The sequence below is a fragment of the Pseudochaenichthys georgianus genome, chromosome 10 (genome assembly GCF_902827115.2).
Source record: "Pseudochaenichthys georgianus chromosome 10, fPseGeo1.2, whole genome shotgun sequence".
Lineage (NCBI taxonomy): Eukaryota > Metazoa > Chordata > Actinopteri > Perciformes > Channichthyidae > Pseudochaenichthys > Pseudochaenichthys georgianus.
In genome coordinates, this window is record NC_047512.1 from 11,779,209 (window position 1) to 11,805,399 (window position 26,191).

General features: G+C 41.2%; 1 protein-coding gene across 1 annotated transcript in view; it reads left to right on the top strand.

The window, feature by feature from the left end:
- The window catches only part of slit3 (slit homolog 3 (Drosophila)), a 231,783-nt gene that overhangs the window by 142,407 nt on the left and 63,185 nt on the right, over positions 1-26,191 (top strand). The window contains exons 7-9 of the mRNA XM_034092676.1: positions 21,282-21,353; positions 24,730-24,893; positions 26,143-26,191. The exon at positions 26,143-26,191 is cut by the window's right edge and continues 96 nt beyond it. Of these exons, the coding sequence (XP_033948567.1) occupies positions 21,282-21,353; positions 24,730-24,893; positions 26,143-26,191 (285 nt within the window). The remainder of the gene's footprint in view (positions 1-21,281; positions 21,354-24,729; positions 24,894-26,142) is intronic.

Consider the following 26,191-nt stretch of genomic DNA (forward strand, 5'->3'; position numbering starts at 1 on the left):
TCCTTGCCTATGTGTGTGTGAGCTAAGGTCCACGTCTAAGTGTTTGTGTGAAGTGCTAGCAAGGATGAAGCGCAGTGTACCTGTTCATTGACCAGCAAATGTGTTGTCCTTGACTTAATACACTGACACACACACACACACACACACACACACACACACACACACACACACACACACACACACACACACACACACACACACACACACACACACATACACACACACACACACACACACACACACACACACACACACACACACACAGTGAAGAAAAAGTGCCAGCCACCTGCTGTGGTTTGCACTTTCTCTGCACCATGTGTGCTAGTGCATGCAGGTGATTCCCTCTGTATACAGGGATATGTTGATGCGTATTTGCTTCCAGCTGTGTGTGTGTGTGTGTGTGTGTGTGTGTGTGTGTGTGTGTGTGTGTGATTGAGTGTGTGTGTGTGTGTGTGTGTGTGTGTGTGTGTGTGTGTGTGTGTGTGTGTGTGTGTGTGTGTGTAGGTGTGTGCAAGTTTGTGCGTCGGAGCTGTCCACATTTTTATAGCTGCTCATTTGTCACTATGCTCAGATATGTGACTGTGCAACACACCTCTGTGTCTGCAGGCGCGCATCATTTTGCACAATTGTGTGTGTGTGTGTGTGTGTGCGTGTGTGTGTGTGTGTGTGTGTGTGTGTGTGTGTGTGTGTGTGTGTGTGTGTGTGTGTGTGTGTGTGTGTGTGTGTGTGTGTGTGTGTGTGTGTGGGTGTGTATCCATGGCTTGCATTTGCTCTCACACAGAGGCAGATGCAGCTTCATTGTGGGTTGTGCCTTTGAATCAAATCCTTAGCTACAGTTCATTACAATAACTAAACTGTCCAAACATACATTTTTCAACTAAAACATATAAAAGTTAAAATGTCTTGCCTTGATTTTATAAAGCATTGAGCCAGAAAAAGTAACCTACAGTAATAAGAATGTTCATTTGTTTGTCTAAAGGGTTGTTGGCAAGGCGGCATTTATACGTGTATGTTTGCTTAATATGTCTATTAGAGTAACTGTATAGCAAAAAAGCAGTAGTTGAAGAAAAGAGAAATAAAGACAGAATTGGGCACTTAAGGAAACAAGGGGACACGCCAGCAGAGGAAACGACAAAATGATTGGAAAAAAACGAGCTCAGAAAAAGGAGAGAAATGTGACAGCAGCTCCCAGAGCTCGTCCGCCGGTCCCACGTTACACGGAACACGGCTAAATGATGGTCATTACACGGACATGGTTGAGGTCCGAAAGAGAGAGAGCCGCAGGAACAGACTCATCAATCTAACAAGAAGGTGTTAAAGTTGACATTGGAACGGAAAGAGGTTGTGTTGTGTTATTCCCAATAAAGAAGACCAGAACTCTAATTGGCTGCTTCTGGAGGGAAATATGTCTCATTATCACATACAGATCCTCACTACCCAGAAGCATTTTTTCAGACAGGCTTTTTAAGGAAGAGACATTTATGTAAAAATGAATACAATTTATTTTTAGGACATAACGCAAATCAGAGAATTGAAAAATGTGGCTCGCACCAAAATCAACGGTCTTTTTCCAGAATGATATATGAAATGGCAAAAGAAAAATCCTATATAGACAGTTATTGAAAGCATTGTATCAATTACATGTGTTTCTGGAAATCACTCTATTTACCATGATGTGATTAAGGACAGGGCTGAACACATTTATCATAATTATATAGAGTAGAAGCGATGGATTTGTAATGTGAAAGCTCAGTGAGTCCCCCAGCAGTATCAGCCTCTGCTTGATGGGTGTCGTGCTGCTGTAGGTGTGAGGGTTCCTGGCGCAGTGTGGCACTGCCTAATGTGTTCACATGAGTGATTAAAGAGAGCAGGAAACAGGAGAGTGGTTCAACATAAGGCAGCTTACTCTGTGGACCACAGCGAGTCATGGTACATGTTGGAGATGTCTGTGTTGTACTCGAAACACGTCAGCTTTAGTTTACTTGAGATGCTACAATGGAAGGTTTATTTGATCATCTTTCTTTCAGGCTGGTTTTTTACCTTAAGCAAAGTTTTGTTATTTCCCTTTCTCATGTTTTTGCTCGGTGCACAAAGGAAGTGATAGGGGCCGGAGCGAGGGGGATCGGCAGCGCGAGATACAACAAATTAGCAATTCATAAGAGTCTGACAGCTGAGTGCTCGGCAGGGTTTACAATTCACTGTAAATACGCAGCCGTTCCCTTTCACAGCAGACAGCATGACAGCACACAGTATATTCACTGAATGTGACGTTTTAATAAAGGCAGGTGTGTGTGTGTGTGTGTGTGTGTGTGTGTGTGTGTGTGTGTGTGTGTGTGTGTGTGTGTGTGTGTGTGTGTGTGTGTGTGTGTGTGTGTGTGTGTGTGTGTGTGTGTGTGTGTGTGTGTGTGTGTGTGTGTGTGTGTATGTGTGTGTGTGTGTGTGTGTGTGTGTGTGTGTGTGTGTGTGTGTGTGTGTGTGTGTGTGTGTTTGTCCTATGTGTGTGCATGCAAGCGATTGTGCTCGTGTGCAAAGGGCATGAATGACAGTAAGCAATTCTGCTGCTGGACTGATCTCCATTTCAAGCATCTTAACACACACACACACACACACACACACACACACACACACACACACACACACACTCTGTGTGTGGTCTCGGGTTGCTTTCGTGACCGTAGTGCAAAATGGATTGATCGAGATAACAGTGATTGGAGGTCATGTGACTGCACCATCAGGTATGTGTGTGTGTGTGTGTGTGTGTGTGTGTGTGTGTGTGTGTGTGTGTGTGTGTGTGTGTGTGTGTGTGTGTGTGTGTGTGTGTGTGTGTGGGTGTGTGTGTGTGTGTGTGTGTGTGTGCTCATGTCCTGCTATCATTGTGAGAACCAGTTGAGTTGTATACCTTTATACAGACAACGAAAGACATGTGTCCTTCTTTTTAAACCGTTTGACATTGTAAAGGGAATACATGGGTTTCTGCCTGTTGGTGAAACAAAGCAAGTCATATTGAAGATTTCATCTTGGTCTCATAATTGGTATTTTTCACATTTTAAATCAAAAATGTTCTGAAATATTTTGGAAGATTAATTAACAGAACAATTCAAAATGAAAATATGTGTTATTTGAAGCACTAGTTAGGGCACCATTTGAGTTAGGTATGCTTTAGCTGGATATGAATAAGTCAGCATGTGTGTGCCTGCCAACAACATGTGTGTTTGGTTGTGTTTCTGTGTGTGTATGTCTATCCATCTGTTTTGTCTGTTCTTTTGTGTGTGTTTTCTCTTAATATTTCAAAGTCACACATGTATGCCTCCAGTACTGGTCCAAAGAGTCCAAAAAAAAGGGCATGATGGAACTTTAAGATGAAGATAGCTTTGAATGATATATACCTGTGTGTGTGTGTGTGTGTGTGTGTGTGTGTGTGTGTGTGTGTGTGTGTGTGTGTGTGTGTGTGTGTGTGTGTGTGTGTGTGTGTGTGTGTGTGTGTGTGTGTGTGTGTGTGTGTGTGTGTGTGTGTGTGTGTGTGTGTGTGTGTGTGTGTGTGTGTGTGTGTGTGTGTGTGTGTGTGTGTGTGTGTGTTATTCCATTGTAAGCGCTCATTAGAAATTGTAAGAGTTTTGTAGAATAGACTATGTAGGCTGGAATGCACATGTTTTGTTGTGTGTGTCTGTGTGTGTCAGCCATTTGTGTTAATTTAGTGTGCTAATTGAAAGAAGCACGAAGCTGTGTGTGTGCACCACCAACACATTTCCACATTAATTAATCTAGTCATTTTTAATTAGCCGCTGTTTCTTGGTAGACTAGGCTTTATCTGAGCTGCTTAATATGTTTCACAGTAGCAGCGTTGATGACTCAAAGCTGAATACTGGGGCGTCGGGTTCATTTTAAAATGCTAATGATTGTTTCAACAATCATGTTGGATTTTATTAAATTAGACAACATTTCAAAATGATGTGGTGTGTTCGAATAGATTTATACAACAGTTGATTACATGTATATGTATTTTCCATGCAGCTAAAAGGCGTTGTCATTTAACGTTGTGGACAAATTGATTGCCATGTATTGTGTATTGTTCAAAATAGAATTGCAAAGTTAGATTTGAGATTTTTCATTTACAGAGATCTGAAAGCCCCACTTGTTCGTGGTTTTCAATGTTATATGTTCTACCGCTCCTTTGAGATGTACAGAGGGCTTCTCCCGTATGTAAAATACATCATGTATGACATAAAATATATATTAGTCATAATGAGTGAAACATCTCAAAGTTCAGAATAAAGCAGTTTCGATTGCCGTTAACCTTTATATTCTGGTTCAACAGAGGAGTCTCACATCCCATAGAGGTTTAGGAAGAAAGAGGAATATGACTATAAGACCCTTTTACATCTACCATTTCCTTTGATATCCTTTACTCTTACGGTATGTCTTTAGATAGTCTCTTTCTGTCTCTGCTCTCCCTTTCATGGCTGCCAGGATGAAAGTGGAGGATCAGTGTTGTAAAAGCAAGCCAGTGTTGAGCTATGATTTATTTAGTCCTAAAAAGGACTGCAGTTACTGCCCTGTCCTCTCTTTCTTTTGCCGACGGAGACAAGAAAGATTTGGGCTGAGGTGGACGGTGTTCACAACATGGAAAGGGGAAGAAGGAAGGATTCATGTGCAGGGGATGAAAGGAGGAGAGTGGTATTGGTTTTGTAAAAGCAGACACTTTCCTGGACATCATTTATTTATCTGCTGTTTGACATGAGGAAATGGGAGAGGCAATGGCAAGGCAGAAGAACAGACAGGGAAGAGAGAGATACCTCAGAGACAGAAAGATGCATTAAACAGATACAAGATCAGACAAAGCCAAACACCAGATTAGACAACATGACGCTCAACGTTGCCATTTATTGAAGTCAGAAACACAAGAGAGGAGTACAGAGACAAGGTGTAGAGCACATCAAAGAGCAAGAGAGAGGGGTTTTTCTGCAACCAAAAAGCAGTACGAAACAGTTCTGTGACATTAGCGGGTAAAAAAAAAGGAAAGACCCGTGATAGAAAATAGATTGAAAGGATCAGAGGAAAGGGAGGAGGGAGGCATTCATTATTGATGGGACAAATGTCTGACTGAATGACTCAATTTGGCCCTTTGTTGTTTCCAGACCACCAAGGCTGTCCGATAGACTCAGAACAGTGTTTATCAAAGTAAGGACCGAGCCCCCGACTGGGTTAGAACTAAAACGTTAGAACTAAAACGTTAGAACTAAAACGTTATTAGATTTTGTTCATGGTACGATTTATACCTTCTTTTTCATTTGAATTGGAAACATGCTTATGTGTCCTATGCTTGTAAGTAGATTAGAAACATTAGATACCTACCGTTCAAATAATAATTAAATAACGTAATTATGTATCAGGATATCGCAATATAGGATTTTCGGGTCCTTGACCCCTCCTGCGGGTCGTCTCTTCCTCTTCTTTAATATCCGTCCAGTCATTTCCCACTGGCCTGTGATGAAGATAAACTCCACTAATGCCACAGTGAAAAATTAAAAAAGGAAATTAGCATGCTCCGGTGATTTTAGGCATGCTTCCATTGCCCGGAGATTAGAAAAGCGAGTCCGGGAAATTGCCATTCAATTTCTTAAAGTAACTTTTTGGCTTGTCCGCAAGCCAACAAAAGATGACTTGCCAACAGTCACTTTTCGTGACCACAATAATGAATTAACATTGTTGTGTTCTCCAATGGAAGCACGCTTGTAATGTGAGGCTTTGCTACAGAAGCATTGTGTTGCTTCAAACCCAAGGTCAGAGGCTGCTCTCTGCACAGCAGGGATAACGTTTTAGAACACGTCAAAAGCAGAGACGTAGCTTCTTCCTGCATCAACTTCAGATCTCCCTGCAACATTACCCACAGAGGCTGATGGACCACTTTGATTAATTGATGGAATGCAGACATTTGCCATTTACTGTTGTGGGTCCATTTGAAACCATGTTGTGCAATTTGAAGCGACACACTGTGTGGGAAAATGAAGAAGCACTCTCATGTAGCGTCTCTTGACATCAAGCATCGTGGCTGCCCTTTAGCTGAGTCTCTACCGGTGAAAGGTGTGAATGATCAGCACCGTATCTCTTAGAATTCTGTTCATATAGGGTGATTCTGAAGTAGATACTTTGTGTGTATGCCGACGTAAAGTGCCAACACAGGAATTAGTGTGCCCTTTATGTTGAGAGGTAAGGCAAGTTAGCATTCAGAGATCGAGGAGGTGGATGGCCATTTGATGCTGGAGACGACCAACTAAAGTGAGTTATTTTTGCTTCTCCAACATTAAAGTTTATCTTTTCAGTCCTATTTGCTACCACAAATGTTAACATTCAACAATTCTGCCTGTTATGTCTATGACAGAATTTGTGTAGCACTTAAAAAAGATTTCTCTCTGCAAATGGCAGGTGCTGTATATGTTTAACTGAGGGTGAAATACATCGTTTTTATGGTCAAGTTTAGGCAACTAAAGACATTGGTTAAGCCTAAGATATAAAATGTGCTTTTAATTTACAAAATGATCCGGTTATGTTAAAAATAATTGTTTACATGTAAACTGAAACTATATGAAATGGTAACTGCTCCTTGTTCTTATACAACAAACACCAACAGACCTCATGGCAACAAATCAAGCTGCTAAAGCCAGTGTTATTCTTTGATTGACTCAGATTCAATGCACTGACAATCCTCGGCGTGTGTTCTGTGAAGCTCTGCCAGGGATTAGGATAATTGATTACGTTACATGAAAACAGATTTGGTTTCAAAGGTATCCGCACTGCAATGCTTAAACAGGTGCCCTTTAAACATAAATGAAAACAGAAACCGTCCCTCTGTCAACGACAAACACAGATATTCTTACGATTATTTCACTTCAAGTCATGAACACATCGCAGGCCAGGGTCTCCCAACGTATTCGTCATTAAACCCCACTCAGAATCAATGACAGCTGCTCAAATATTCTCAACTAGTGATTTCCCAAATGGTGAATGTTTTTGATGCACGACAGTGGGTATCGTGGTGCTCACTGTTAAACAAAAAGATTCATCGTGATTACGTCACAGGTCGTTTCAACTCAACGCAAGCTTTTGAAGGCTTTGGAATGAAACCGCTAAAGTTTCCAAACACACTTTGTAACTTGACTTCTAATGCTAATTATTGAAAACAACAAAAACAGAGACTCTTTGTCTCCATTGCAAAGGTCAGACCCAGGCGAAACAACTGTACGTCCTGAACAGTTTGTACTTAGTACACAAAGTAAAGGGATTAGTAGGACATCAGATTGATGCATGACTGAAACATGATCAAGAAACAAAGATGTTCCTTCAAATATATCCATTTATTTTTAAGACTCATCGAGAGGAAACTGGAAAAGAGCTCTCTGAAATACATAACCAATAAAAAGTCCCATGTCCGTTAAACCCCACTGTCGGCTTTCCTCCTCATACTTTCATGTTACCTTTTTTCTGAAAGCCTTTACCGGTCTAAGCTGTACTGTATTAGCCATTTCTTGTAAGGCCAATAAACACAGCGGAAGTGGAAATGTAATTATGAGATAAACACAGTCTTTATATTTGGCAGAGGACCTGCCTGATCCACTTTGTCGGTTTGAGTCCCGAGAATTCCTCGTCTTCGGAATCACGTCAGTGCAGATGTAGGCATTCCTCCTGTAGCGACTAATGACTGAGTGAGTGAGTGTGTTTTCACTCAGAGCCACTTTTAATGCTGAGTGCCGTTGTTGAATGCAGGCCAGCCTTCCTCTGCCTTACCCTGATGTGTGTTCTGAATATTATCATATAGAAAAGCAGGAAAAACTGCTATTATCTCCAAATAATGCCATTAAAATGTGGGTACGGTGAACATGCATTATGTGTCATTATCTTGTTTTGATTATACAGCAACGTTTTGGTAGCTTAATTAGAGTAAAGTGCTCCTCCTTGGTCTGAAGATTTGAACCAATAAGCTAATTTCTCTAACCTTTAGCCTCCAATTACATCCCCAATTGAACACTTAGTTAAAAATCGTTCTTTCGCGCTTATATTCTTGATTTATTATTCTCTGTTCAGTTGCATTTGTCTTGTTTTACATGATTTGCATTCACAAGGGCAAACCAATCATTGCTAATGCCCTGCGATGTCTCAATCAATAATATATAATCTATTTTAAAACACTTACCACACAGCTAACGCCTGATTTTGAATTCCACTGTGTTTCAGCAAGTGTGTCTGCGTGTGTTTGAATGAGTTAATCCAGTTAGCGCATGTGTCTGCCAGGCCACATCAGAATAAATGATGGGTCCCCGTGTGATGATGAATGGTAATTTGGATTCAACATAACTGGACTAACGAGCGCACTAATGACGCTAACGCTAGCCCGGACAGCGCTCGCTCAACGAGCCCTCGCCTTGCATCCCAATGAGATGGGAAAAGGGCACCCGCACACACACGGGGGAAAACATGCAGAAGTGTTTTAATAAATGCATGAGTACACAATACATTCACTAATGGTTCTGACAGGGAAGCACGCACACAGCCACGTGTGGTCGCTGGGCGCATGTGTGTGTGAACACTCGTGAGTACTGGAGAGCAGCGATGTCAGGCTAATGTGAAGCTGATTAATTAATAATTATTCATACGCCCGTTTTCAACCGGTTGAATTAGATGCGGTTTTCATTCACTGATCTTTCGACTCGACTTTTTTCTCTCCGCTGACAACGAAGATTAATGAAAATAGATGATAAGTACTTGATCATTTTCAGATATTAATAGAAGTAATCAGTTTCATTTTTCAAAAAGCGACTCTATCTAAGTCAGAAAATATGCTGTAAAGAGGGGGAGGTTTTCAGTGAATCATTTATCTTCAGATCAAAGGTCTATATTATTCAGGGTGATGGAAATGTAGGGTATGTCCCACAATTTACTGCAAAGTCACTTCACTCTGTAGCTCAAATGAACCCATACTAAGAAATCCACCATTGGGGTTGTACATTACTGCCTATCGAGGCTACAGGTTCTCACACCTTTGTAGAAGGACACGTCCTCCCATGAATACGAATGAATATGGGATGTGTATTTAGTATTTGTACATTGCCATTATGGATTTCCGTTGCCAAGTCTTGCTTTATGCGCAGGCTGGATGGTTTCAATAACATGAGAAATCAGACATTATCATAACCTATAGAAGTGGTTGTGAGCCAAATACTCAATTCGTATCTAGTCATTAAGTCTGACTATTGAAAGATATAAAAAAGGGAGAACTCACACCGCCATTACATGAAATGTCCAGACATGACGCACATACACACACACACACACACACACACACACACACACACACACACACACACACACACACACACACACACACACACACACACACACAAACACAAACACACACGCATGGCCTGAGAAGCAGCACTCTAAAGAGCAGAGGAACAGCTGAATATTTTATGATCACTTTTCTCCATAAAGCAACACAGAGCGAGAGAGTATCAGGCAGAGTGAAAGTCACCTTGTGGAGCTCCAGTGCACCGAGCAGCTCTGTATGTCCCCCCGTATGAAGTATGACAGTCACTGGTGTGCCAACACCCCTCTGCCACACACACACACACACACACACACGCACCACAACCTTTTTTTCAATCCTGTCTGTATTTTACATGTCTTCCTTCTTTTATCTCCTCACTCATTTTGTGTCTGCAGGATTTACCTTTCTTTTCGTCTTACTTCCCTTTTCTCGCCTAAGAGTTTCCCCTCTTCTTCGTCTCCTTCTATATTTCCATTTTTTCTTTTCTCTCTTTGCTTCTTACCACCATTTCTATTATTCACACTTGGCATACACCACATCCCTTTCCTCTTATACATACAATGTTATGTATTGTTTGCCTCTACTCTGTAAACCTATAGAGTTACACTTCATCAAGTCGAGGACAGTCAGTGATCATTCAAGTAAACAGAGAGACCAAACAAAAGAGAAGAGCACGGAGAGAAAGAATGACGTGCATCAAGCTCGTAAGCTTAAGGCATGTATTGTGTTTCCACCCACTGAGCTGTTGACTTCCTCCCTTACTCCTCAAAGTTTTTTTTCTGCCAGATGCCAAAACTAATGGCTGTAAGTTGAAATTGGATGAATTGGAAAGAAAAAGGGACTGAACAGCGAGTACTTTTCTAAAGTCATTCCAAACACACATAAAGACAGCCAAAAGTACTCAAAAAGGACATTGCTTATTTTTGGTCAGTTGTGCACACTACACTACATGAGCAAAAGGCACCCTGTGAGATACACTAAAGCATTTAAATGCCACATTAATAATAAATAACCTTTTAGTCACACAGAATTAAATACAGAAACGTAATTTTCTATCAAACCAATACATATAATGTTAACCCACAACACTGACTCAAATCCTCAAAAAAATATGTCCTTCTCTCTAAATGTAATTATAATAATAGTCTTATATCTCACCCTAGAATCTTGTTCAAACAGGAAATACATGAACTAGATATAAATGTTTTCAAAATGTCGTTTCATTGTGACTTTATGTCAATAGATGTTTCCAGAAGAAGTTGGGCGTACTGGCCAGTGTCTCTCTCACTAAGAATGAACGGCTTTAAAAGAGGTATTGCATTAGTGTGTTTAAGAAAGCCAAACCAGACGAGATTATTGAGTTTTCATAACGATTATAAAGCCAATGGCATACTTTAATGTTTCAGTCATTACATTAATTAAAAGAAAGAGATTGAAAGACAGAAACAGGGCAACGTTTTTTTAAAGGTCCTTTAATCAGAAAAACAAGTTGGTATGGCTGCAAATAAATTATATAGTTGCTGTTTAGTATCTGTTTCAGATAGTGTTTAATGAATTTCCAATAGTTGTGTTTACTCCACTGGTACACCACTCTTAATTAAACAACAGTTAGTGGGTATAGTAAGCTGTGTATGTAAGTGTTCGGTGTGTGTGTTTGGTGTGTGTATGTGTGCACAAAGGCCCCCCCCATGTCAGATGATCCACTGCACCCCCAAATAATGATTGCACTCCTGGTCGGGTCCTGCCTCCAGATCTGTCTTGTATCCCTGACGAGTGGGCGCTAGATCGAAGCCCCTGAAATGAACCTTTCTTGAACTAAACGTTTGGTAATACAAAAGCTGATGTGTGTGTGCGTTTCATTCTGTAGAGCTTTCTGAATAAGGGAAATTCACTAAAAAGTGGATGCATATTCGACCACAGCTTGTTGCAAGTGTGTATCCATTGGTCCGTGTGTGTGTGTGTGTGTGTGTGTGTGTGTGTGTGTGTGTGTGTGTGTGTGTGTGTGTGTGTGTGTGTGTGTGTGTGTGTGTGTGTGTGTGTGTGTGTTTGTGTGTCTGTGTGTGTCTGTGCTCACAGAGGGGTCAAAGAAGAACAGAGGAGTGGAGCTTTTCTGCTATTCAGTGATTTTGGTTTGGCTGGCCTGTTGGCCTCTGCTCGAGTCAGCGGGCTGAGCAGAGCCATCACACACTGGCAACAACATGCGCCCAGCGAAGAGGGAGGGTCTGACCTGAGAGAAAAAGGCAAGAAAGAAAGAAGAGATTATGAAACAATTCAGTCTAAGAGAGTTAGAGTCAATAGCAGGCAGGACGATTAAAAAAGATATGTGTACATGTTGTTGGGAGGTAGGTTGATGGGGAAAGAAGGAAAAGAGAAAAGGAAAAGTAATGCGTACGGTAATGGCTGTCCTCAAAATAATGACGGGGGTTTTACAGTATATGGTTTTTCAGGCGGGTGAACAGGGTGGGGGGGTGAGATGACGTGTTGAAGGAGTATGTCCAGTAACTGAGATTAAGAAAAACTGTGACAGTTGATTGTTTCCATTGAAATAATGATGTTAGTTCCAGAAAGCCTTTTCCAGTTTGTTGGTTTGGAAATAGACACGGAGAAAGGGTAATGAAATAATAGCTTTCTCCTAATACACGTTTAATTTAAAGAGACAATGGCAGCCCAGATATACACATGCTACACCTATATCTTCACTTTCTGTCCATCTTCATATATTCTTATAGAGTCATGTTAAACACAAACACATAAAACAAACGGGGGGAATATCTTCAAACGTGTGCCTATGCTACAGGGGAGGGGTTGTTAACAAACCTAAACAGATACCACATGCAGTCTGCAGCAGCAGCAGCAGCAGCAGCTTCACCCAGAGGAGGGGATTATAACAACGCTTTCTGCAGAGGTGGGAATAGCGTCAGATATCAGAAGAGCTCGGTGCCAGCACTCTGACCCTCTCACAATAAATCACATCCCACTGGGTGGCAGGACAGGAAAGAGGAGGATAAATGGTGATGAGGAGGAGGAGGAGGAGGAGGAGGAGGAGGAGGAGGAGGAGGAGGAGGAGGAGGAGGAGGAGGAGGAGGAGGAGGAGGAGGAGGAGGAGGAGGAGGAGGAAATCAAGCAGAGTTGAAGACAATTGCGAAAAAGATGATGAGGGAGCAAAAAGGAGAAAGGGAGGCAATCTGCAATCTAATTTGTTCCCGTTCAAGGTGTAATGGTATCATCAGTAGATTTGGATTTGCATCTCTCTTTCCGCCTGTTCTCCCCGTTCCCATATTATTAGTCTCTTATTAGTCTCCTCCTCTTTTCCCTGCCGTCTCCCTTGCTTCTCCATGTCTTGCTTGCAGAATTTCATTTTTGAAAACCCTCAAAGAATTTTTTTCCATCAGAATACAAGTCGGACATACTGTGAAATATCTGTACGCAAGAGCCTGGCATTGTCTCCTTTAACACACACACACGCACACACACACACACACACACGCGCACACACGCACACGCACGCACGCACACACGCACACACGCACACACACACACACAGCGTTTTTGCCAAACCACATGGATGTGTCCGGTGATCATCAGTGTCACTTAATCAGATTCAAATCGACATCATCAGATTGCGGTTTGAGGGGCAGCTTTTGTAACTTTAGCCCAATGCAAGCTATAACTGAGACCCCACTTCCAAAAGCCTTGATTTCTCGCAAATATAAACTCATGTTATTTTTATTTGTCACAACGCTTTGCCAACATCTTGGCACACTATTGGTTAGAGTTCCCTTCTTTGTCCATCAGGCAGTCTGAACAGCTTGCAGCGCTCAGCACCTACTGGTCTCAGTGAGGAATAATAAACATCCATTCGTCAGTTAATTGAAACGCCAACACAGAAACCTTTATTTTCCTACATGCTGCGATATCTCCAGTGGAAACAGATTTTAAAATGTCTTGGTTTCTTTATTTATATATTAACTTGGTACAAAATATGAACATTTCGAGTTTAGACTGTGGCAATGATAATTATATCAACCCCCAAGTGCCTTTTTGGTTAGGGCTGTAAATGGTTGAGCTTTCCCAGGGTGGTTTCCAACGGCAACACTTAGAAAATGTCAATTTTCTCAGAGATGAGAGGAGTAAATGGCGCGACTTTGGTTGTGCAAACACTCAAGAGTTCATTAAACTAGCTCCCCACACACACACACACACACACACACACACACACACACACACACACACACACACACACACACACACACACACACACACACACGCGCACACACACATGTATGCAACAGCACAAATACACAAATGGACATACACAAAAAAGCACCAGGCTACCAGGGCGAAGCAGTAAAGCATGCATTAAACCCCGTGGGAAAGTTCAAATATGAGACGATTCAACCTCAAAAAGCCCTTAACTCTTATACCTAAAGGCACTTAAAGCCTGTTTGCAGACCTCATGGCGCTTTCGAGATCCATGTTAAAGTCAACGGTGTCAAAAATCACTTCAATTGGCAAGCTCCTGATCAAAAGAGACACTGAAAGCAAGGGGAAAGCATTTGTACATCGCAATCTTTCTCTGTTTCCATGTGCACCCACACACATATACATGTACACTTATAAGACTCATTTCCTTTACACAGGTATATCCTTGTTTGTCCTTGGCCATTGAATGCGCTGGCTTCCACACAGTGATGAACAAAGCACATCGCCACACTCACCTACACAACCCAACTGACACACACCGGCATATAAAGAAACATTAGGATTACTCATTGAGACAGAAAGCAGACGTCCAGCCTCACACACAACAGACACCTACATATTTATCTTAAGAGCTGCCTATAGACCGACATCTTCCCTCCCCGTCGCTCTCATGGTGAAGGAGTGAGTCGAAAGAGTGAAGAGGTTAAATGATCATGTGACCTGTTCGACGGAACGAGTGGCACATTGTGCGAGGCTCTCTTTCTCCACACCGAGCGGGTACATGGTGCGCATGAAGGAGTTAAACAAACGAGCCATTGAAGGAGTGAAGTGTCCGTGCGTTCCCCTTGTGCCTCCTCTGCTGAAGCTTAATGAGGCCTCCGGGAAGATGCTGAGGGCTCTTCACACAACTCATAAAGGGTCTTTTAGGCCTTTCGATAGTCACAGTGTCTGTGTGGGAAAAGCTCTCCAAGAAAAACTCATTCTGGTTCGAACCCAAAGCAAAAAACAACTGCAGTAAACATGGTACAATGTGTTGTTGCAAGAAAAGAAAATTGGTGTTGGGATGATCGACACAAGAGGAATAATAATATATGTTTAATTGATGAGAAAACTGGAAACCATAAGTCTGCCCACGGGAGCAACATCCTGCGCCTCTAAAGGCACCTTGTATCTCGTTTGTTTAAACCTCTTTCATGTTTTATGTGCCAGGGCACTTGTTCAAAAACAATTCAGGAAGAAGCTGTGCCATGCCCCCTTCCAGTCTTTGTGCTAAGCTATCTGCTCGCTGTAGCTTTATATTTACGGCACAGACCAGACAGGCGGCTGTATCAAATGACTCATCCGACTCTGTGCAGTAGTCACTTTTTAAATGGCACATGTTTTTCAATTCCGAGGCCCTGACATTTTTGTTTGCACTAAGTTTACCTAAGATACGCTTTACACAAACGAAGACACAGCTTTCGAAAGCCCCAGGAGGCAAATCCACTCAAAGTGGTGAGCAGTGTTAAAACATGAATTGATTTAGCAGAACATGGTTACTATTTTGAATGCTGATGCAACCAGGACTTCATCCTTTATCTCTGGACAGCTGCCATGTTTCTAACCAATCAGGTAGGTCATTGCCTAACCTTGCCTTGCTGATGACGAGTCACTGAAATCAATGAAGACGCCTCACACATGGCCAGATGTTAGAGGAACTGGTGCTGTTGTGTAAGCAGAGAAGCTCCTGGGTGGATCAGAGACAATGTATCACAGAAGCAGTATGGTATTCCTCTGAAAAGACCATGATAGAAACATTGTGTTTGATTTCTATATAATGTTTGCAATTATTAGAGGCAGCCTGATCAATCGTAGCAGCAATGAAGTTGTAAGTAGGGTCATAAAATTGCTTTGTTGTGCTTTCAGCCTGTGCTCTCATTCCCCCAATGGAGTATTGATCGGAGATGTGAGAGTAGGGCCAAACGCACCAGAAGGCTTTCACCCAGGAGGTCTATCTGAAATGAGGCATCAGGTCTTGGAAATAGTATTATTCAAATATTCCAAGATGATTGCAGAACATTTGAATAAATAATAGTGTTTTATTACACTTGAAGCAATGAAGAAAGCCGTTTTTCAGTATTCTGTGAATGAAGTTTGAAGTATTAAAACTGATGCCCAACGGCAGGATAACTTCTACCCTTTCACATTTATCCTGTCTGGCTGATACACTGTTGCACACACACTTCTGCTGTGTGTGTATACTCAGAAATGTTATCTCCAATACAAGTACTGCACACTAAATTACTATTCGATACTGCTACATGTTACGATGTGTTTTACATCATGTTTGGTCATTCAGAAATCGGAGCTGTCCCTTTACTCCTTTTTCACAAGACCTTAACTAATGTTAGTGATAACAAGGGAGAATCATCGTGTTGAACGTGAAGTCAATATTGGTTGTAATCACAGTCATAAAGTTACATTGTTGTGTTGTGTTTTAGTGGCGGTAGTAATTCAGACATTCAGTCAGTGTATCGATCGGTGTCTGTTAAGGCTGATTGAGCATAATACAGACTAATAGAAAATGCACTTTATTACACGAACACATAGACACACAGAATAAAAGCTCAGACTGTGTGGAGCCAGACTTAAATAGATACAAGTGCACAGAACTCAAGAGCAACCAGAAAAAACATAAATACACATGGTCACTACAGTCGCCACATTGTATATAAAATGCCTTCAAATATGTCTGCATACAGTACATTCCCAATATTATCTGGCATGTGGGACAGATTGGACATATATACATGCAATACACAATAAACATATATTTCATCTAACACATTTAACAGGTAAAACTGCATGTGATTCGGTATTGATGTCTGTATTTTTTCCCAAATAGTTCAAAGTCAAAGCAGTTTTTAAGAATGTATTATTTAAGGTATTTGTCATGCCTGGCTTCGTATCTATAACCTTAAAAGTAGAGCTGAAGATGTTTGGACCTCTGCAAATAGCCCCTTAATCTTGTGTACGTGTGTGTTTTTTGTATGAGGGAGGAAGTATTGACGAGTAAGGCTTTGACCTTAGTGTGTAGGCTGCGGCAAAGACACATACGATAACATCCCTCACCCTCCATCTAACACACACACACACACACACACACAAGTGACACAAACACAAGCACGCAAAAACACACGCACGTACAAACAAAAGCGATAGCATCTCCCTGGTGGGTTGCTTCTAAAGAGTCTCCTCCATCACTGACTGCAGAGGCCCATTGAGTGCAACAGTGAGACCACTGCAGCGTAAACAAGCACGCATGCAGACACACGCAAGCACTGTACATGCTGACTCAAGAATACACACTTAACGCACACACACATTTGGTCATGTTGACCCACCCACACATATTCAGGGATTCATGGATCTATCCTGCAATAGCACTGCAGCGGTCACTGCAGCCTTTCTCAAATTAAAAATACGAAATAGAGCTGAATAAGCATTTTGTAATAGAAACATTGTATAACAGTGTTGGAGTAGGCCTTGAGCTCCTTTTTACTGTGACTGCAAAAACAAAATGTGTTTTTTCTTTTTGTTCCTCAGAGCTTTTCTCAAATAATTAATCTGCACGGCAGCCAGCCTCAAGTGAAATGTAAATGTGAGCTCTGTATTCAAATGTAACCATATCATAGTAAAAAATACATTGACCACCTTAAAATAACTGATAATAAATGCAAGGTCTTTGAAGAATATTGTAAGAAACAGACACTTTCAGAGTTACTGACTGATGATTGTTTATTAAATTGCCTCAATATTCATAAGGATGCTTATCAGATATCTGAGTGTCTTTGACAAGCGTATTTAGCGTTTAAATCATGTATCTGTAACTATGTGGCTTCCAACAACTTCAGAATGTAGCAACAATACAACGCTTTTCTCTCAAAGCATAACGTCACTTGGGAACACAGAATGCTAAACACATGTAAGCTGCATCTGCATAGCCAACAACCCAGTGTTCACCGTGTGTTTTGTGGTGGACGTGCAGTGTGTGTGTGTTGGGATTTAGACAGGCAGAAGGTGGGCTCGGGGCTGCAGTGGAAAGTCCCCATCAGACTGATCAGATACTTCACACTGTCAAACCACTGTGAAAGACTTGACTGTAGAACATCCAAGTGTGCAGTATTCAAGCCATTTGTCTGCATTTTAAACCACTTAGTGCCGGTTCGTATCACATCTTTTAATGACATTTCTGTCAGATTTTAAATGCAAACATCATTTACTTTTTTAAGGCAAAAGTACACTTTAGTCTAATACTTATGCTAGTTCAATTTATTTAGCAATTTCACAAAAAGAAAGCAAACTGTGACTCTTTCAAGAAGTTTGTTAAGATGCTTCGCTTTTAATAAACGGTTAACTTCCTGCAACAGTTCCCCCTTTGCCAAAATGCACATATATTTTTACATTACTACAAATCCAATAGCATCTACGATTTTTTTAAGAGTGAAGTCATGGCCAGAGGCTGTGTCAAATAAGCTGGGAATAACGACCACCATATAAAACATAGTTGCGGACTTCTAAATGATGTTTTTAGTGTTTATCTTGGCTTAAGTCAGTCCAGTCTACGTTACGTTATTAAGGCAGAGAGATGTGGACCGGGGTCAAACAGAGTGAGTGGGAGAATAACTGACAGGGAAATTGCACAGGGAAATTATTGTTATTTCACAATTCAATTATATATACTGGGTAGAATCAGCTCTGACGGGGCTGACCATAGCAGCACTCCTAATGTGTGTGTGTGTGTGTGTGTGTGTGTGTGTGTGTGTGTGTGTGTGTGTGTGTGTGTGTGTGTGTGTGTGTGTGTGTGTGTGTGTGTGTGTTTGTATGTATGTATGTGTGTGTGTTTGTATGTGTGTGTGTGTGTGTGTATGCGTGTGTGCGTGTGTGTGAGATGTGAGATTGAGTGTGAAACTTTATCCGTGTACCAAGGCCACTGAGGCTTTGCTGGCAGAGAGGGGAATGTACTGTAGAAAGTGAATCGGAAGAGAGAGAGAATTAAAGAGAAAGAGAAGTAGTAACATCAACAGTGTGAAGCAAAAACAGACTATTTTAAGGCTGAGTGGGTGTTAGTAAAAACACACCAAACCCCCGGTAATGAGCCGTTTTTGAACAGTTGTGACGACAGTGCGTAAAACAAACCATCCTTGATTTTTTCGTCGAAATCCAAAACCTCACCGTGGTCACACATTTTGCAGATGCTGTAAAAAAACAAATCCTCTAGTCTTGAATTTGGACCATTTTCCAGAGAGAAAGACAACCTTGTCCTTCTCTGAAAGCATTAAAAACACATGGTCAAACGTGAGAAATGGGTTTGAGTTATAAGAAATGAGCGCTCAGTCTTCATTCGTCCCGAAACAACGACTCTTTGAACACTCAAGGTTTCGGGCGGTACGTAAAGTAAACTAGCCCTATTTTCTATCCAGACAAATTAATGATCCATGATACTTGGGCAAAAACAAAGCACAGCGTTGCACTGGCTCGTGTTGATGTTGGCTCCCAAAAACCACCAGAAAAATAATACCGTGGTATAAATGTAAGAAAACTCACAATGTTTTCAATGTTGACTTTTCTCTGTAGAAATGTGACCGTGTGCCATTTAGACAGCAACACAAGTTATAATGAGAGGTCATTCTTTGTTGCTGTGTATTTCTGCCCAAATCAATATGGAAATATAAACAAAACTAATAATACAAAGATCCGTCAGAAAACAGCTTTAAGGAATACCATTAACATCCAGTTTATGTCTTATTTATTATGTATAGTTTATTGGTACATCTGGCACAAGATGAATACTTTTTTTTAGCATTTTCTCCCAATGTTTTTGATTTATTTTTCATTCCTTTTTTTGTGACCAACTTTTTATTGTTTTTTGTTTGTTTGCACTCACAAAGGGACTTATATACACAGATACAAATTATATAGAGACAATAATACAAAAAGAAAAGACAAAGAAAAAACAAATTATTTTTCATTCCTAAAGCAAATTCTGATGAGTACATGTTGCAAGAGGACCTTGATTTAAATACAACGGCTAAGATCTAAGGTATAATGGTAAAAATCAGAACACAAAACAAAAGATTGTTATAACAACATAAGTATTTCCTCGGTTTTTAACATAGTATTTACCCCATAATGTAAATGTATGTCTTTATCGAGCCTTGTGTTTTGTCGTATTGTATTTTTTGTGTGCAATGCTTCAGTCATAAGGGACTTGCTTGTGATCCAATATATCCCCCCCCTCGCATGTCTTGTATATGCAGCCTTACCAGCCTGTCAATGCAATCTGATCCCCCCCCCCCCCTGTGGATTGTTTTGATGGAATAGTCTTTTTGCATTTTTGTCCCTATGCTCTCATTTCTGTCTCCATTTCTGCACATGAAAATCACAGAGAATCGATGGGTGTAGAATGTCTCCGACACACAGAGTGGGTTTGCTCGTAATGACAGTCAACCTTGTTTTTCATTCCACTTTAGGTCGATACTACATATGAGACAGAGTGTAGTTTATGAGAGAGCTAATAGTCAGAGACAGCAGTGACCTGCTTATGAGTTAGAGGTGGAAGAAGCATCAAGGGTGTTTGTTCGTGTGTGTGTGTGTGTGTGTGTGTGTGTGTGTGTGTGTGTGTGTGTGTGTGTGTGTGTGTGTGTGTGTGTGTATGTGTGTGTGTGTGTGTGTGTGTGTGTGTGTGTGTGTGTGTGTGTGTGTGTGTGTGTGTGTGTGTGTGTGTGTGTGTGTGTGTGTGTGTGTGTGTGTGTGTGTGTGTGTGTGTGTGTGTGTGTGTGTGTGTGTGTATGTGTGTGTCTGTGTGTGTCTGTGTGTGTTCGTGCATCAATCAATTATGAGTTAAAACTCTATGTGATGACTTGGCACGATAGCGGCACCCCGAACAGAAGGTCAGAATTTGCAGATGCAGGTGTTGCAGTTTTGATGATGTTTGGAAAAGTACCATCAATGTTTTTATGATTTCAATTCAAATGAAGTAAAATGTATTTATATAACTGAGAATAACAAATCATGTGTTTTATTTGGTTTTCAAATCCCCTTTATCCTCAGCCCTCATGGAAATCTCCACATTACCAACTTTGGAAAAGCAGCAAAAAATGCAATCTGTTTTTCAGGAAACATTCATTAAAACAATAGTCAGGCATTTCTAAATGCTTTTCGATTAAACCAAAGTACTAAACTAAATCATTTGAACACTGGCAAACAAATAAAGACTACACATTATGTTGGGTTTACAGTAATATATGGTATTATTGTCCTATGGATAGTTTTACTTTCTCAAACTGTTTAATTTGTGTAATTGTCCACAACTAGAATGGATAAAACTATCCAGTATAACACAAGATAATATTAATAATAAAACCCTGATGGTCTTTTGTAGCTGAATATATTTGTGAGTCTTTTCTTTTCTAGCAGCCACCTCAGAATCCCTCAAAATTCATTTTGGGATCCCTTTGGGGAAACCACCTAGACAATGTTTTTTATAAACATAGTTATACACATTTTACTCTCAAGCTCAAAAATCCCCAAACTTGGATATTTGAGAGGTCAGGGAAAAGGTGACGGGAACTCAAACCTGTATTCTGGATATAATGTAATTGAACTTGCGTCAGAGTTCAGACCGCAGAACTGAAAAGTGGCACTGAGTTTTTATTTTTCTAACAGTCTGTTTTTCTCTTTTCTTCCCCCTTTTCCCTCTCTCTGTTTCTCCGTCCAGCACTCTCAACAACAACAACATCACCCTCATCCCCCTGTCCAGCTTCAACCACATGCCCAAGCTGCGGACTCTGTGAGTATACACAGACACACAGACACACACACACACACACACACACACACACACACACACACACACACACACACACACACAACTTCTCAAATATACTACAGATGCTCACACACACAATGTCGTTGTATATTTGCACTGCAAACACAACACTATGCCTCAAACACAAACCACACGGCACCAGTCGATGTCTCATGTCCATAATAAGAGACCACTTCACCTATTGTTTCATGACTGTGAATAAGCATGTGGTCATTACGCACTCACACACCCATTATTAATACCACAAGACAGCCTTGTTCAGGCTCGGTAGATCAATCTGCTCTGATTCATTAGAAGAAACCTCCTACACTGATGTTACTGATGTGATCACACACACACACACACACACACACACACACACACACACACACACACACACACACACACACACACACACACACAGTCGTTATCCATCATGAATGCCAGGCGAATTTACTTTCTGATTGATCAGAAGGGGAGGTTGATCTGTGTATATACCATATACATGTCTATTTTTTTGCCGTATATACTTGAGATTTTACAGTTGCCAAGGTGATGGCACGACATCTCTAGGCGGACTACCCATAATCCCGTGGGACTGTCTCAGAGCTAGACCATTGAGTTGTATTCCTGCCGGCCACACTGGGGGTGAATTCTGCCAAACCAGCATGCATAGAAAGGGGTTTCCTCCCCAAATCCCATTTTTACGAGGCCCTCGCGGGTCACTCAACCCGACTTAACATTCAGAAATGGGGATTTCTAAATACAAGCAGAAATCACTTTATCTTTTACGACCATTTGCTTCAACAGCCCATCACATAGCATGGTTTCTATATTTCCAGCGACTCCAGTGGCACTATGGCAGCAGCGACGCAGTGGCCAGCAGATTGAGAACAGAGTTACCCAAATCTCTTAATCAAAGCCCTTATCTGTTTTCTGTCAAAACGGAGGGACTGTCTCTTCCCATTTTCTCTCTCATATGTTTGCATCAAATCTCACATTTCTGGTCATATTGTTCATCCCTATTTTTCACAACTTCCACATTTACTCCACCCTTTATCTTCTTTTTTCTTCATCTCCTATCAGGAATTATCGGTGTTCCGTCATCATGGCACCTTTGTATTCTCCTTTCTCCTAAAATGGTCTCTTTTTGTTGCTTCTTCCTTCACTTCTACCCATTTCCCTCTGTCCCTCCTGTCCTCTTGTCCCTTCTCCTCCTTCTCTTTCTTCTTGTTCCTCTTAGTTTCTCTCCTCTTCTCCTCTTCCCCATCTCTTTTAAGCTCAGTGGTCATCTCTCAGTTCATCCTCCTCCTCTTTGTCCGTTCTGCTACACTAACCTTTGTCATGACCTCCTCCTCCTTTTGCTTCCTCTTCTGTATTCAACGGTGTGTCTTTTATTTTTTGCTGCACTCTGATCTCAATTTTCTGCTTTTATAAAAGCGACTCATTCAATCAGACGTTGAGAGGTGTCCCTGATCTGATTGGCGGGGATTTTGTGAAATGTGTGTGTGTGTGCGTGTGTTTTTGGAAACTTCTGCATTACCTCCCGAGCCTAGCCAGCTACTCTTTTTTATTCTATTACCAGTAATGAGAGATCCGCTGGGTGTCTCTTATTCAGAATATTTGAAATCCCACAGCTTCTATCCGTGTGTGTGCAAGTGTGTGTGTTTGTGTGACTCACTGTACAGTGTTGATCTAGTAACTTTGCCTATTAACCCTCCAAGGCAAATACTAAGAATACTAACACACAAACAAACACACACACACACACACACACATTCACAGAAACACCACGTACCCTTAGTCACCCGCAACCAATACGCCAAACTAACGCTATCACTGACTTACAGCTACACTCAAATGCAGTCCACACACACACACACACACACACACACACACACACACACACACACACACACACACACACACACACACACACACACACACACACACACACACACACACACACACACACACACACACACACACACACACACACATACACACACACACACACACACACACACACACACACACACACACACACACACAGCACTTTATCCATACCTCCTGCCTCTTCCAATTCTCCCCTGTGTTTTAATCCTACTTGTCAGTAATTAAGGCTGAGCCGGGGGTGGGCTGGGACGTGGCTATCTCCATGCGGGGGTTTGACTATAAACTGGATTTATAATGGGAGAGCGGGATTAAAACCCACTGCCCCCGCTGCTAGCATCAATGAGCCCATCTCTGTTCCATAACAGGATTTGTCCTGTGCTTTATTACAAAGGGAGGCCTGTCTTCAGAAAGGCTAGATATCCCGGCTGGCATATAATACGCTGACAAGACATTCTGCTGTTCATCCGCCCTGCTTCTCCTCATGGCTCTTTCTCTCCTCCTCTTGTTTAAGGTGTCAGATCCAGTCAGTGCAGCCTGTAGAGAGTCTCAGCTCTGTGAAACATCACCTGATGAGTTCTATATTGAGTTGTGCCATTCAATTAATGCCACAAGTCTTAAATGATTCAGATGAAGGGATCTTGTTATCATTGAATCTACTCGCACTGTTGCACTTTTATACTGTCTGAGCAAAGTCTAATGCAGTTTAGCAGAATGCATCTACACATCATCTAGGACAAAAAATCATATGTTCAGTTACATCCTAAGTGTGACGAATAGCACTGCAGATACATTGGCTTGTTAAAAACCCATCCGTATTGAAATGTGTTCTGGTCTCTCAGAACCTTAAAACAACGTAACAAATCAATCCGTAGCATCTTGTTCCAGAAAAGTGAGCTAATTTCTTGGGATAATTCATTGACTTATTTTGGGTTTGGCACTTTTTTCCAAATAAATAATTCAAATGTTAGTGTTTTTTTCATGTTCTGTGGATTGTCCCCAGCAACAGGGACATACACACAATAACAAGAATAAACTGTAAATAATATTTGTTTTCCTTTTGTTATTCTTTTTCTCTTTCTTTTTTTGTTTTGTCCTTTTTACGTGCTATTTGTTTCGTCTCTCTTCATGTCTAAATCTTTCATTTACTCTATTCTTCCCCACCTTTGTGCCCCTCTCTCTTTTTTCTCTGTCTTTCTGAATAGATTGTGATTCAGCCTTATGTGTCCTCCCTTTAAAGGGAGTCATATTGTCACAGACCTTCGGGAAATGAGAGTTGGGGGTATTACTCTGTGTGTGTCAGTTTGTGTGTGTGTCACCACCAAATCAGTGCCCACTGATACAAAACATTTGCTTTTACTGAGATAATCCAGACACACTTTTTGAAAGGATTTTCCCTTTCCAAATTGTAGGATATGTTCTTCTTCGTTTCACTCACACACATTTCTTTCTCCATCTCTCTCAGACGACTGCACTCCAACAATCTCCTCTGCGACTGCCACCTGTCCTGGCTCTCTGATTGGCTCAGAGCCAGGCGGGGCTTGGCTCCCTTCACCCAATGCATGGCCCCCGCCCACATGAGGGGCCTCAACGTCCCAGATGTGCAGAAGAAGGATTTTCTCTGCAATGGTAAGCCAGCATCGACACACATACTGTAAACATAATATTCTATTGAAATATAAGGTCAAGAGTGAAGGACTCACTGCAGTTAGTGCTTCTCTTGGCATGCAAGTGATGATGTGACTCTTTCTTAACTCAAGGTGATATTAAAAGAAGCCTCCTCTTTTTTCTTTGTATCCAACACCTTACGAACAAAATCCAGGAAAATAACTTTAAATAAAAATGGATTTTTGCTCCATTGCTTTTGCATCGTTTGGCACAGGGACTATAATACTTGTTCAGTATAATCGAGCCTCTAAAGTTATTTTGTACCTGGAACTATTCAGAAACACCAATGTATGTATATGATATACAGATTGGATTTAAATGCAAGTTCCCTTTTGGATGTAATGTTGTTGGGAGAAGAAACTCTTTGATTTAGAGTTCAGCAGCACAGGGGACGTATTAAACATAACGGTCTTTATTACAGGCGGCATTGTTATCATCTACAGACAGCTCAGCATTGAGTTTATCGCACAGACATAATTACACCATGTCGAGCGTGCAACCAGCTAAAAGGCCAGTATAGGAGCCATAGCGTTATCAGCCGCAGATAGTATAGACGCTGTTTATAGGCCTCTTATTCAGCCCTCTTTTCTAATGTCAGGCTGTGCTCTCTTTACTAGCCTTCTTTTTCTCTGAGTACACGCTCCATGGCAGACCTCCTCTTTTGGCTCTTTTTCATTTCTGCCTCCTACCCTCTGAGTCAATAACACCCTGTCCTTCTTTTATTCGTTCTTACTTCCATCACTACATTCGTCATTCCTCTCCATACTTGATTTATTCTCCTGTATTCTATTTCATATTCCTATCTCGCTCCTTCTGTTCCGAATCTTCAATATATGTTTCCAGCAATTATTTTGTTTACGCTTGATGATGTTTAGCACTCAAATGTAGTTTATAGGTTTATTGCCAATAGATGGCATAATTCCTAAAAAGTATTCTTGGCAGTATGCACATGCTTTTAATACAACACTAAAACTCCACCCTGAGGCTTGTCTCATTGAAAGAAACGTGCAAGAAGATACAAAACATCATAAAGAATAAAACAGAAGCCAATATTTGATTGGAGAATTGTTAGAACTAGTAGTAAAGTAAATGTAGCTGCAGGCAAGGAGTAACGTCCTATTCTCTTTCTTATATTCAGGAGTAGACTAAGAAAAGTGCTTTTCAAACAAATGAAATCTGTTTCATTTCATCTGCACATTGCTTCCTACAGGTCCAGCACAGACAGAGCTGAGGACTTGTGTTCCCCAGGTGGCGGTGTG